At 31.2% G+C, this 14,856-nt stretch overlaps 2 protein-coding genes across 3 annotated transcripts in view; one reads left to right on the top strand and one right to left on the bottom strand.

The window, feature by feature from the left end:
* The window catches only part of LOC129964246 (uncharacterized), a 146,869-nt gene that overhangs the window by 72,489 nt on the left and 59,524 nt on the right, over positions 1-14,856 (bottom strand). The gene's annotated exons all lie outside the window — the stretch shown is intronic.
* Positions 14,405-14,856, top strand: part of LOC129964245 (carnitine O-palmitoyltransferase 1, liver isoform-like) — a 113,595-nt gene continuing 113,143 nt past the window's right edge. The window contains exon 1 of the mRNA XM_056078981.1: positions 14,405-14,438. Within this exon, the coding sequence (XP_055934956.1) occupies positions 14,420-14,438 (19 nt within the window). The 5' untranslated portion in view covers positions 14,405-14,419. The remainder of the gene's footprint in view (positions 14,439-14,856) is intronic.

Here is a 14,856-nt window from a genome sequence, read left to right as displayed (position 1 = left end):
ACATTCATATTATGTAAGTAGAAAAAGCATTATTGGTTTACAGTTTATAGAAAAATGTAAGTAAGAATGTAATGTCCATATATACATATAAAAATGCATACATGGACATTTATTCAAAATAAATGTCTATTTATTACTTTACAGTTTATAGAAAAATGTACGAAGAATATAAGTAAGAATGTAATGTCCATGTATACATAGAAAAATATATACACATGGACATTTATTCAAAATAAATGTCCTTGTATTACTTTACAGTTTATAGAAAAATGTAAGTAAGAATGTAATGTCCAGGTATACATAGAAAAATGTATACATGGACATTTCTTCAAAATAAATGTCTATTTATTACTTTACAGTTTATTGAAAAATGTAAGAAGAATGTAATGTCCATATATACATATAAAAATGCATACATGGACATTTATTCAAAATAAATGTCTATTTATTACTTTACAGTTTATAGAAAAATGTACGAAGAATATAAGTAAGAATGTAATGTCCATGTATACATAGAAAAATATATACACATGGACATTTATTCAAAATAAATGTCCTTGTATTACTTTACAGTTTATAGAAAAATGTAAGTAAGAATGTAATGTCCAGGTATACATAGAAAAATGTATACATGGACATTTCTTCAAAATAAATGTCTATTTATTACTTTACAGTTTATAGAAAAATGTAAGAAGAATGTAATGTCCATGTATACATAGAAAAATATATACACATGGACATTTATTCAAAATAAATGTCCTTGTATTACTTTACAGTTTATAGAAAAATGTAAGTAAGAATGTAATGTCCATGTATACATAGAAAAATGTACACATGGACATTTATTTATTTATTCAAAATAAATGCCCATGTATTACTTTACAGTCTATAGAAAAATGTAAGGAGAATGTAAGTAAGAATGTAATGTCCATGTATACATAGAAAAATGCATACATGGACATTTATTCAAAATAATAGTTCATGTATTACTTTACAGTTTATAGAAAAATGTATGAAGAATGTAAGTAAGAATGTAATGTCCATGTATACATAGAAAAATGTATACATGGACATTTATTTTGAATAAATGTCCATGTATTACTCCAGACGTTATCGATGTCTTAAATGTTTCCGATTTGATAAAATTTATCTGTCTCCGTTCTTATTATCCAGCATAATCATAAAATCATTTTCATTATTTGCATGCTGTCTTCATTTGCGCAAAAGTAATATTTCACTGAGATCATGACGCAAGTGATAAAAAAATCTCCTTACATTCAAACGAGCATCAAGGAAGCACGCGCTCTCAAAGCGCGTTTCAGAGAATTAATTTTTCCAGTGATCTTTTCGAACTCTCTCTTTCAAATAATTCTATTTCGCATTTAGAAAAGCGGAACGATGCAAACAAAAGGAATATTTCAGATACCCATTTTTTTAAAGGACATATTTTGAAACAGATCTTAATCGATATAAAGTAAGAATACCGTATTAACGGTTTTATTAATCAATTAACCGTTTCTAAATTAGATGTTTTTCATAATAAAGGGTCATTAAAATAAATCAATTACTAGGAAAAGAGTATTGTATTTACAAAAACAATACATAAAACTAATTGGATAAGTTACTGTTTCTTAAATCTATTCAAAAATATTTTCAGATTTTTATTTTTGTTGAGAATCTTTTATCAGTCCTGTTTACAGCTAATTCGTTTTATAAAGGAATCATTTAGATACGGAACTGAAACCAAAATAACAAACAATAAGAATTTCTAGAAGACAAAAAAAATATCCATGCATTAATCATTTTAATGAAACCTAAAAACATGCCTATTTGACAATATGATGTCGGTTTTATAATTAGTTTTCGCATTTCTGCTTTCTTACCAAGGCAACATCATTAAAAGTGTTCTTAAATCTAAAATACTGAAACTTATATCCGAAATGGTGTCCAGCATTTTTAACTAGCTGACTTGAATTCTATGTTAATCATATCCTCGATCTATCGAAGCTCATTGAGTGCCTGAATGGCCCTCATCGTGGTTGTTAGGTTGAGACCTAGTGATCGTCAACAGTCGCGCTGCAATTCATTTCATACACGATACGTACCATCATGGTACCGAAGTGGCGGTAACGCGTTCCCACATCATTAATGTACTCATTCGGAAAGCGAGAACCATTCACCCACCATACCAAAAGCTTTTCATCTATATATCTGCGATGCCCCCAGATGAAATCCTGTTCTGTGTTCAAAAAAGTGGAAGAAATTATATCTTAAACAGGCCCATATACAAAAACAAACACACATAACCCATATAAACATATATAAACAAACATATTTTGTTTCCATGGATTTGTAAATATTTCATACACATTTTTTTAAAAATTAGCAAATGCGCGTCATCTGTTTTGAATAATGAATGATTCAAAGAGCTAAGCAAACGACTGCTCTTTCGAATATTTTATTCAGATAGTTGGACTAAGAGGTTAGTTCGTCGTTCCAAAGTCTATTTCCATTCCTTTTTTAAAAAAATTCGTGTAGAAAGATAAAGAAAGAGTATATAAAAAATAAAACATAATCATTTGTAAATAATGATTTGCAATGAGATTATCATGAATCTTTTAATGTTATCTCTACTGGAATTCGAAGAAAACTAAGTCTGTCTGTCTGTGGACATGATGACTTCAAAGCTTAAAACAGCTACATGAATGAAATATGAAGTGAGCACTTTATATCAAAATTGTAGTCTTCATCCAATGAATTACAAAATACTGGAGGTGACTTTCGATGTCTAAAATTCTGTGTGCAGTAATTCAAAAGCACAACGATCTAAATCGATGAAATGTGGTATATGATTTTATCAGAAAAAAATATTGATACATTTCAAATTTTGAACTAAGCCTTTCATTGATCAAAAAGTTTCTTATGTATTTTTATATCACCGTATGTAAAGGCGATAAGTAAGAAATACAGAACGTTTATATGCGAAATGAAGAATATTAATATGCGATTTTGACACTAGATTGTTTTCATCAAAACAATCCACATTGGTGAAATATGTAGAAGATGCCAGGAGAAAACAATCTTGTAATATTTTTTCAATAGCAAGAGACCTATCTAACTTCTAGTTTCGAAATACCACAAAGTAAAGAGCACGAAACGTTGATACACAATACCAATTGAAGTGGTCTACCCCAAATTCCCTCGTATGCTAGCCTCGTATATAGCCTCAAGTTGATTTTTATTCCTTTCTGGATTTAAAAATCGAATTAGCTAATGATAAAACAATGGTTGGTATCTACGATAAAAGGGATGAATTCAACTTTAAAATAACGAAACTTCGTAATTATCATTCTAATCTAAACTCTAAAATTTTCAAAAATCTAATTTTCTCACAATTTAACAAGATTGAAAGAGTTTGTAATAACAAAATTTCCTATATTGAAGCAACAAATAATCGCATTAAAAATTTAACTAATAATGAATTTCCCAGAAACTACTGCAATATTAATTTTTTAATTAAACAAGGGATGATTTGGGATTAATCCTTTACCTAAAATAAAAATAGACCTTCCGTTGCATATTAACTAACTCAATAGATGACGCTGAGACCCTCCAGTTATTTTTACCTTGAATGGCGTTAGTTAAAACAGCTTAGAACACGGGAAACAAACTGAGCTTATGTTAAAAAATTTTTTTGTCTGCTGCTGGTATGTTCTTTCCTTTTTATTTTCATAATTGGTTTGAGTGTAATTATATGGTTATTTTATGTTATTGTATTTTTGCTTATTAGTGGTCCGTATTCTTCTAAGTTATTATTATTATTTTCTGTAAAAATGGTGTATCTCTTAGACCTAATTTCAGGGGATTTTCGGGTCACGAGGAATCAATACTGTTGGATATTTTAGTCTGTTTTCCTCACAGAAAAACTGCCTTTTTTTGAATCCCTGCCTGAGGGTGACCCTTGAGAAAGTCTTCAGGCCGGATTCTTATTTTATTTGGTTTAATTTTGATATTTTTTTCCTATTAAATTGGTTTTTATTACTATTATCTTGATTCATCTGTGTTTTAGTAGTCGCTGCATTTGCGCTCTCTAAATACAATGGTGCCTTTTTCTGTTCTTTTTTTAGTTTTTAGTTTGAATCAGAAATAATTTTTTAATTGCGGTAACGAAATAATTTAGTTTCGTTTCCAAAATAATTTTAATTTTAAATTGTTTCAATAATAGGTTTTAATTACTTAAAGCTTATATATATATATACTATAATGTAATTATATTTTAGAATCTTATTTAAACTTAGTTCATTTCTTAATTTTTAGCTCAATTCAGCCAACATTAACTTCATTCTAAAATATTCTCTTATTTCCTGATCCCATTTCACTTTTTCTATTTAATTTATTCAACACGAATTCTGAAATTGCTGAATCGGCTAAAAGCCGACAAGTTCCTCCCACTGCTGATCGAAACAAATTCTCCTAAAAGATCCCTTTGATTCCCTTACCTGTGATTGACACGTATTAGAAATTCCTATCAAAATCTCAAAGTATATATTCACAGGGATCAAATTTTCATCAGCTTTTCCTCATTTCGTTTTGTGTCGTTCTGTGCTGTGCTTATCGTTTCTGCTTGTACATAATTCGTGCCTCCTGGGATGCAATAAAGCGAACTTAATAATTCAAAGTCTTCTTTTCTATCTTCGGCCACGACTCTGCTTCAGTGGACTTCTTATAGAAATCTAGCTAAAAGTGGGTTTTATAATTTGCACTGTATAAGGCCACGTAATATCTAAATCCGTCACAACATATAAAGAATGCTTGGCATGGTAATGGTTTATGGATTCTGGCCATGTGATCAATAGACGTCACATTGCGCAATTATTACTTGCGGAGATAAAACTTTAAATTTCCTTTACAATCGTATAAAATGTTTTTTTTTCTTCTGTATTACTATTTGTAAGATAGTTATACCTTTTGTAATCCATAGAATTTCTTTTAGCTATTCTATAATTTCATTCCTAACGTTTGCAAATTTAAACAAGGAATGTCGTGACATTTTATTTAATCACCGGTATTACCCTTAGATCATATTACGATTAAGAACTGATTTGAGTCTTGATAAAGAAATCTTGAACATCTTGGCTCTACTCCAGTATATGACCTACGCCAAATTTGGCGATAAACGGTAATTTCTGGTAGAATGGCCATAAGATGTTTTAGTGATATATCACAAGATCATAAAAACGCATTTTTAGCGACTTCTTGGCGAAAAAAATGGCGCCAATAGGCTGTATATGTGAGCTACTTCAACGTCTTTAACTGCGGTTTGGCTTTGATTGAATTTATCATAAAATTTGTTGGTAAATTGCAGTTTTCCTCAATAATGCAATTACGTAATTTGATATTGAGTGACGTAAGAACTTGACCGAAAATATTTCCCAATTCAATTGTTTAAAGTGTTGAATACTTAAGAAATTTCAAATTTTTCTTTATCACACTGATTTAAATCAGTTAACACACGTTTATACACACATGATCTACTCCTAAATCCTGCGTAATGCTATTTCCACTATAAATATGTCATACGTTATGTAAAATGCAGGATCATATGTAGATTTAGCTTTGATCAATTCGTATTAGCTCACAGTAAGCCAGTAAAAATAGGCTCATTTTCACCCGTAATTAAAGAATGGCAAAGGATAAATAAAAATTCTTGTTAGAATTACTTATGTGATCTCTGTGATATAAACTCTGTATGATATCGCGATATTTGATAAAAATTGGTTCTATGATATGCTTATGACAAAAAGGAAAGGACAAAGAGGAAAAATTATTATCATTGGTCATGTTGTAAGTATTATCAAATTTTGTATCTCTAAACGAAAAATATCAATCAAATTTTATATCTAATCAAAATTTTAAGCACAAATAAAGCATTTTATTGTGTCTTAAGAACTTAATTTTACTTAATTTTCTTATTTTAGGAATTAATTTTCCTCAAGTGTGTTTTTCCTTTAAAAAATTTAAAAGTGTTTTGAAATGCATTGAGCAAGAGTGAATAAAAGGCTAACTGCTTCCTAAAATTTTAAAGAAATTTAAAGGTGATTATAATTTTGAATCATAACATCGCTGCATTGTAATGTTTTGAATTTGATTCGGCTATTTTTATTTTATTTTTAATTTGCTTAATTATAAAGCAGTGATTACAAGAATATAAAAAGACATATTAAATGCGCCTAATACACGTGAGTGCAAATCCAATATTTAAAACATCGGAAAGAATTGTTATAAAATGCTCTTACAAATATTTTAAATATCTATTGTTAGCGACAGAATTACACTTTAAAAAAAAAATTCTTGGTGAGACTTAATTTCAACGATATGCAGAATAGAGCATTTTGAATCATTTGATACTTTCTCGTATTCGAAGAGAAAATGGGGCCGCGGTGGCCTGGTGGTGAGGTCTCGGCTTCGGAACCGGAGGGTGTCAGGTTCGTGATCCGATTCTACCGAAGAACCGTCGTGTAAGGGGGTCTGTTGCGCGTTAAATCCGTCATGACCAAACCTCCTCCCGCTGGTGTGGTGTGGAGAGGGGGGTGCCAGCTCAGGTGTCGTCCTCGTCATCTGACCGCGGTTCAAAATGACGAGATCCGTCCCAAAATAGCCCTAGTGTTGCTTCAAACGGGGCGTTAATATAACTAAACTCGAAGAGAAGATGCTGAAATTATTCGAATTCGAGATTTTGACGAATCTGCATATTTGAGATCTCTCTGAACCACCACTTACTACAACACATGTGAGAACAAATCCGGTATTAGTATAGCAAAAAGAATTGCTATAAATTATTCTTTCAAATATTCTTTAAACTACTGAAGTTAAGGAAAAAAAAAAAAGAGAATCATAAGTTCACAATTTTCGATGATACCAATACTTTGTCGCTTTACAAGCAGAACCATTTATCTTAAATTTCCAAATTTTGTATGAGTAAGGGAAAAAAAAAAGAACTCTCCATTATGAATATGTTTTAGATTTATTTATTTTTACATCTGATATGAACATAAAGTGTCATACTCCCACCAAAAATAGAAAAAAAAAAGAAAATATTAGATGTTGATTTTTTTTTTTTTTTTTTTTTTTTTTACATTCGAAAGATCAGGTATGTGAAAAATGTAAAATAATTAATCTTTATTTGTATACTTTCTATGGAACAAAGTAATTTAGCTGTGTTTAAAATTCACTTGAAGCTATGCGAGATCTATTTTGAAATTGAATAATTTTAACTATGATCAGATGACGAGGACAGTGTCTGAACTTGCGTCCATTTTCTCTCCAGGGCTCTTCTTTGTACGAACGGAAAGGATTGGGATCCAAATGGCTTAGTATATGCCAGCTGCTTTCACTCAGAGGTTACTTAAACATGATCGGGTGTCGAACCTGAAAACCCTCCAGTACCGTAGCCGAGACTTAATCACCAGCCTATCGAGGTTCCCACTTAAGGTAGTCAGAAAAAAAAGGTAATGGATGCTAGAATCGAACAACATTTTTCGATTAATTTTTAGAGATTTTAGTCTGCGAACAACGATAATGCCGACTACCAGTTAATTAAAAAAATGCCTCATTATTTCTGCATTAACTTAATTTACTCTCTTGTTTTAATCAACAGGAAACTTATTCCACTTAGTGCAAGCATATGCATCAAAATATTTATCAACAACATACTTTAATGAGTTTTTCTTATAAATTATCACAAGGAAAATAATTTCAGAACAGTTTTGTTACTAAATTTCATTTGTTGTTGCTCTGCAATTAAGTCAATTAAGTGCTTGCACAATAAGTCAATTTCTTTAATGCATATAAAAGGGAAATATTAATTTATTTCCCTTTTTATTACGAAATCTCCTTGAACGTGATGAAATTATTATTGATTTTCCTGTTTCATGTCATCGACTGTCTGACTTTCTCCAGCATTATTTTCGAATAATTTTTTTTTAATGTTAACTAGCCTCAATAAACGATAATAATTTTTTATTTATATTTGAGGTAATAATCTGCAGCAAAACTGTAAAAAATTGTAAATATTAGAGATAAGTCACGAATTGCAGAATTTAACATTTATAGTTTTTATTATTTTACTTTGTAAAAATAGATACTTTGATAAATAAAATGAAAACGGTTGAGATAAACTGTCAATAGTTGGAATCTTAATAAAAGCATTAAAAAATAGAAAAAGTGCACAACAGCAACAATGGTTTTAAGTTTTTACGTTGGCTGTTGAAAATAAACTTCAAAGTATGCTCCTCGGCATGTTGCCGGATAAAGGATGGAAGGGGTTTGGAAGAAAACAAAACGTTTCCGTTTAAAAAAAAAGCTATCGATTTGAGTGCAAAGGTTAAAATTTAAAATGTAGGTATTAAAAAGACCTATAAAATGAGTTTGTAAACATTGCAACTTAAATATGTCAGAAGTAAATTGTCAATTGTTAAAGGAATAATAGGTAAAAGTTTCGATTGGTATCTGCATTAATTTTTAAAAAATTCGACTTTGCGGAAAGAAACAGAGGTGTCGAAAATATCTAAAAGTACTTTTCTTTAGTGGAACGAAAAAAATTCCATTCTAAATGTATTGTCAACGATTTTAAAAAATAGTGCAGTGAAAATTAAATTTGAAAAAAGAAAAAAGATGACCTTAATTGTATGTTATGCTAACTTCAAATTCTTTCTGTAACAAAATGCACTATCTACCAATGAGTAATTGAACACCTGTGATAAAAGAGATATTTATATTCAATAGTTTATTCATATTCAATAGTTGATAGAGCTTCCACCTCAGGCAAAGGCAATTACATCCCTAACTCTCTGGGGTATGCTTTCCACAAGTGTTTGGATGATGGGCAGATGTATTTTCTTCTACTCGGCTTGGAGAAGACATGTTAGTTCTTTCACCGATATTGGACGATTGCCACACCCCTTAATTCGGCAATCTAATTCGTCCCAGAGGTTTTCTATAGGATTCCAATCATCTGGACTCAGGATAGACCAGTCTAGTCGGTTCACCTAATTGTTATCATAAAAATTCATGGTATATCTCGCAACATGACAAATGGTGATGCCATATTGGAAATAACAATAATCCAACCTGTAAAATTGCCGCGGCGTAGGAAGATTGTTTAGAATAGTAGAGTAGGAGTCGCAGTTGAGCTTACCATGAATTGGAACCAAGGGTCCCAGTCCATACCACAAAAACATCCCCAGACCATAATTCCACCATCGCCAAACTTTACTTTTGTCACAATTCATTCTGACAAAAGGAGTTCCAAACACAGACTTTGCTATCCGAAATGGTAGAGACTGAATCCTTATTCATCACACCAGTCAATCTATTTCCATTCATCTATGGTACAATTTCGACGTGTCTTTTCACCACCTCAGTCGAGCAGCTTGGAGTAATGGTTGGAATTTGCAATCAAAAGTTTATGGGTGACAGCACGATCATGAAAACCAAGCAAATGTGCTTCTTTGTGGATGATATTTATCGAAACAACAGTCGCAGATGCTTGTTGGAACTCCTTGAGTATATGGGACATCAGTTTGGTGAGGTTTTTCTGAATTTCTTTGTACAGCACTCGTCGGTTTATATTTTTTAGATTCGTGGGTTTGCTGGGTAGAAGTACATTCCAACAATCACCATTCACCTTCCTCTTCTTACTTTCCTTCTCACCTTCCACAAATCCACTGTCGAGTTTGGAATGCTTACTCGCAAGACATGTCCTTTGAGAATCTGCCATTTCTATGATATTCATTACGCCTTTCTCGAAGTCAAACAGCTTTGAATTTCGAGGCATTTTGCATGCGGCTAATGCCAATGTTGTTTCCTACTCTATATTTAAGTACAGAAGGCGTGGCTTAGATCAGGACCTCAGATATCCTCATTTTCATGGGTGTCCAAATGTTTATTTGTAGATAATAAAATCGATGGAATTGTTATAATTTTTTTTCTTTTCGGATAATAGTATTAGACAATATCTCATGTCTTAAATGAAAGAATTTTTTTAAAAAAATATTTCATATCTACCTCTCAACAAGATAATTTAAAATCAGAGTTAAAATAAAATAAAAAAAAACCATTATATATGTGGTTTTTAACTCAAAACTGTTGAATTTTATCAAATTTTTTTGTCAAACATATAAAAGAAGTTTTATGTTTATTCACAAATATTTCTTTAACATACTTTCTTAGCACCAAATAAGCAGTGAAATTAGCAGAAATTCTTTGATATTGGATACTTATCAACATTAAATTATCATTAGCTGCATTCGAAGACCAGTTGTTCATCAAATTCTTTGTATTAGTAATAATTGCAAAGCTTGTCTCCTAATCGGAATCATTGCAACAGATTTCACCACGTTTTTATTTTATGTATAAAAATCGGCGAAAGTTGGCGGTTATTTCATTCTTTATTTCATTAAAGGTCCATTATTCAATTTTCCAGAAGTGATAATTAAGAACACAAACTTGTTACTCCGAAAATTCAGAAATGAACATTTTATTTTATATCCTACAGATCCAAATGCATAATTTATCAGCTTGCTATTCATATAACCGGTTTAAAGATTGAGCAATGACACTTACTGAAACTTTGGTTTCATTTATTTTTCTGCATTCAGTTGCAATCAAAGTAAAAATATTAGATAACAGACAATCCTGCAAAAAGCGAAAAAGTGCCTAAAATACTGCATATGTTTTCTAATTCCCTGATGCTTCAAAGGACGTTTTGTAGAAAGCGTTTCCAATTACCAAACTTAATTCAATCCAATGAAAAAAAATTATTGTATTTTGAATTTGTGCTTTATTTTATTAAAATTGGAATAAAATTTCATCAATGCAACAATGTCATTTGAACCAACATTTTTTTTCCTGTTTCCCTCAGGATTTTGATAAGAAAAACACCAGTGTTAGTGTCTATGTTTCCAATAATAAAGAAGAATGGGTGTCTGTGCTATGTTTTTTTGCTTTGTGTGTGTTTTCAGATCAGACCGCTTGACCCAAAGCTACCAACTGGATACAAATATACTTTAAATATTATATGGAGCTATTTTTTTAAATTTCATTTAATAATTAAGCGAAATTTGGACTTTTCCGAGATAACTTCAGAAAATATTATTACACAAAAAATAGTTCTTATATCATTCTAAAATTCAAAAATTATCTTTTTAATGATATCAGTTATTCAGCGTGTGATTTGTTCTGTAATTTGAATTTTAAAAAATGACATTTTTTTCAATAATATATTTGATTGTTGCAATGATATTCTAACCTTTCATTATTTCATCTAATATTTAAATCACTTTGTTGTTGAAATCTAAGTAACATATATTATTAGCGCCTTTTGCCTGAGGAATAAGAAGATGATATTACAGAGTCACTGAAGACTATGTTTGTCAAGAAACACGTTATCTGTACAGTTATACTTTCAATGGCCCCTGTCCTCATATTTGGCTCTATTAGGAAGGTTTATTTACTTAATAAATAGAACAAGTGTAAGGCTATTAAAATAATGGCCTATCACAATTTGATGTTTAGAAATATTTTGTTGACAAAATCCTTTACATAAAGATATGTGTAAGAAATTTAATAAAAATGAAAATCAACATTCCTGAAAAACAACCGGTCTCCAAAGGCGGCTAGTATAGAATAATGTATCATTTAATTTCATAACAATCAAAAATTTTCAATAACATTTCAACTTTCTAAAAAATTTAGGACAATTAGCACTTTTCATTGACGTGAGTCTAGTCATCAATGATGAAATTCAATCGTTTTTTCAAATTGAAAGAGCGATTCAACTTATTATCTTGATAAGTAAAAAACAAACAATAAAAAGTGGATAAACAAGCCAAGAACCAAAACACGTATTTGACAGAAATGGCACGCGAGTTGACTTTAATGAAAGGTGAAATTCCTTGTCTTTCACTTATTCTATTCTACGTTCTGTTATGTAATTTCGTTTGAAAATGCGATAGTTGTAAAATGAAACCATGAGATGCACTTTTAATCCGTCATCAGTCATACTGAGCTTGAATTTCATTTTTAAACTTCTGTGTTATAAGCCTTTCATGCTCAGAAATTAGATTTAATGCAGCAGTCGTATCAGCTGCGGTTTCTATTTAAATATTACGTTCTAAATGCATTAATTTCATACAAGAAATATTAAAAATTCGTTCGAAGGACAGCAGATGTTTTAATTATTCCGTAAGAACTGAATCGAGTTTTTGAAGTGGAAAAACCTTCTCCGATTCCTCCTATTCCAAGCGAATAATTAATTACAAGATTAAAAGCGACATAAGTACAGTTGACCACAAAATGTGCATTCAACACTGGACAGAATCTGTATTTCTCTTACGTTGATGTTTTAAGATCATCTATACTCAAGATACAGTGTGTACAAACAGAGTCAGCCTCGTTGTTCTAAAAAAGCATAGAAATCGTTTTAACCATACTATTGCAATCTGTCAACAGTATAAAGAAAAATCATTGATTGGAAATATATTGTAAGGAGATGTCGGGCCTGAAGTTTTTTCATCAGAATATTTACAAGAAAAATCAATCGGAACAGTGTCTGGATACACTGGGCTCTGGTAAGTAGACATTTGTTATCTCTATAAGTAATAAAGCAGAATGTGTGTAAGTTGACGCTGCACAGGATTACTGTTTGAATAATATTTTAGATCATTGCATATTAGTATTTTTACTTATATCTTTTAATAATAAAGAAAATATGTGTTTTGGTCCGCTATAGGATAGACAGTTTGACTTAGACCTTATCTTCCTGTTTAAAATTATGGATTCTGGGTAAGCAAATGATGACATTGCATGGCATTGACAAACAATAGTAAAAAATATATATTTTTGACATAATTCCAGCATTTTTATTGGATCTATCGTGCATAAGTGTAATTTGGATGCCCTTTTACTAACAAGTTGAAACTAAAATTTCAGACAGATTTACAGTATTGGTTACAAGATCACGTACCGAATATCATTTAAGTGATTGCGTTAGTCAGTTAGTGCGCTTACATGCATGCGAAAGTACAGAAAGACAGACGGTTAACCTTTTGATGGATTTGATTTCAAAATTTAATAAGAATCTATATTTTGAATAAACCTGTAAATCAAATGTCATCTAGCGCATTACATAGTTGAATTCGCTTATACTCAAATAGCAGCTTATGCTCAATTCGCTTATACTCAATACTCAAATAGCAGCTAGACAGTCAGACTTCCTCCTAATGGAATTCAGGAGGCCGCGGTGGCCTGGTGGTAAGGTCTCGGCTTGTGAGCCGTAGGGTTTCAGGTTCGAGACCCGATTCCACCGAAGAACCGTCGTGTAAGGGGGTCTGTTGCACGTTAAATCCGTCATGCCAAACGCCTCCCGGTGGTGTGGTGTGGTGTAGCGAGGCTGGTGCCAGCTCAGGTGTCGTCCTCGTCATCTGACCGCGGTTCAAAATGACGAGGTCCGTTACAAAATAGCCCTAGTGTTGCTTCACAAAGGGATGTTAATCTAACTAAACTAAACTAAACCTAATGGAATTCTGTCAAAATTTGATAGAAACTACAGATTTGGTGTAAAGTACACAAATACTAAAATTCACCCCTCTAGTTCAAAATAGTTTTCAGTTATCTTGTTCACGTACAGACGGACTTAATTCCAAAAATGAGCTTTTCGGATTTAGGACTTAGGGAGGTATAAATGTGGAAATTCTTGAGAAAATTTCATAAATATCTATATTTTGGACTCTTAAAACTGCGTTCCAAATTTTATTTATCTGGCTCTTTGCGTTTCGAAATATCTTTTTACTGGTACTCAGACAGTCGGGTTGTTCCAGAATGGTTATCATATAAAAGTTTATAGATATTAACAATATATTAAGACCTTTTGCCAAATTTCATACGCCTAGCTCAAAGCGGCTTTGAGTTATCATGTTTATAGACTGATGGATGAATAAGCATAAGGCCAAAATGTAATTTTCGGACTCAGGAAACCAGGAATTATGAAGATTCATCACAATATCGAGTTTGAATTTTTCGACGATTACAGAGCTTCCTCTATGAATATTTCGTACACGAAAAAGTGAAAACGATTTTGATGGAATTGCAACGTATATTCTAGCGTCTTCTTTTTGTTTACTAACAAGACGATTCACGCATTTCACTTTCTCACGTGCTGCGACTTCCTTTTCAGTAGGAAATAATTAGTATTAGCAGTTAATGCCTTTCTAGTATTGTTCTCCTGATTGCTTTTCTTCAGTTCAATACGCTTTCAATAATATTGTTGCTCGTTTCCGAGGTGGAAAGTTAAGTTTCAACATTGCTGGTGATTTTGTAACATTTATAAAGAAAAAGAAATATATTTACCCTCTGGATTACAATGCATCTGTTTATTAGAGGTACGTTTGCATATTTAGTTCAATTATTTTCTTTGATATCTTTAATGCAAAAGAATCCGTTGAAATTTGCTTAAAATTTTATATGTTATGGTAAATGGGATTATTACGGTGATTACGTATAATTATCTCCATAATTCGTCTCTAATCTTATTGGTGATTATAAAGAATTACTGGTAATAAATAATATATAATCACCAGTTTATTACATTTATCGTAAACTAGATTGTCAAATATATATTTATAAATATGACCAGGAATATGTATAGAAATTTAGACTTTACCAAGGCTTTCGGTAACAGTATGTGTATTGACTTACGCAATATAAAATATAATCCGATACATCATTTAGAGCTTTTTCACCTTGGGTCCATCTCTAATGGTTTCGAAATTAGCTATTCGGGTACGGTTAGAATGAATT

The sequence above is a fragment of the Argiope bruennichi genome, chromosome 3, assembly GCF_947563725.1.
Source record: "Argiope bruennichi chromosome 3, qqArgBrue1.1, whole genome shotgun sequence".
In the NCBI taxonomy this organism is placed as follows: domain Eukaryota; kingdom Metazoa; phylum Arthropoda; class Arachnida; order Araneae; family Araneidae; genus Argiope; species Argiope bruennichi.
The sequence above is the reverse complement of the archived record's forward strand: the minus strand, read 5'-3'. Positions and strand labels throughout refer to the sequence as shown.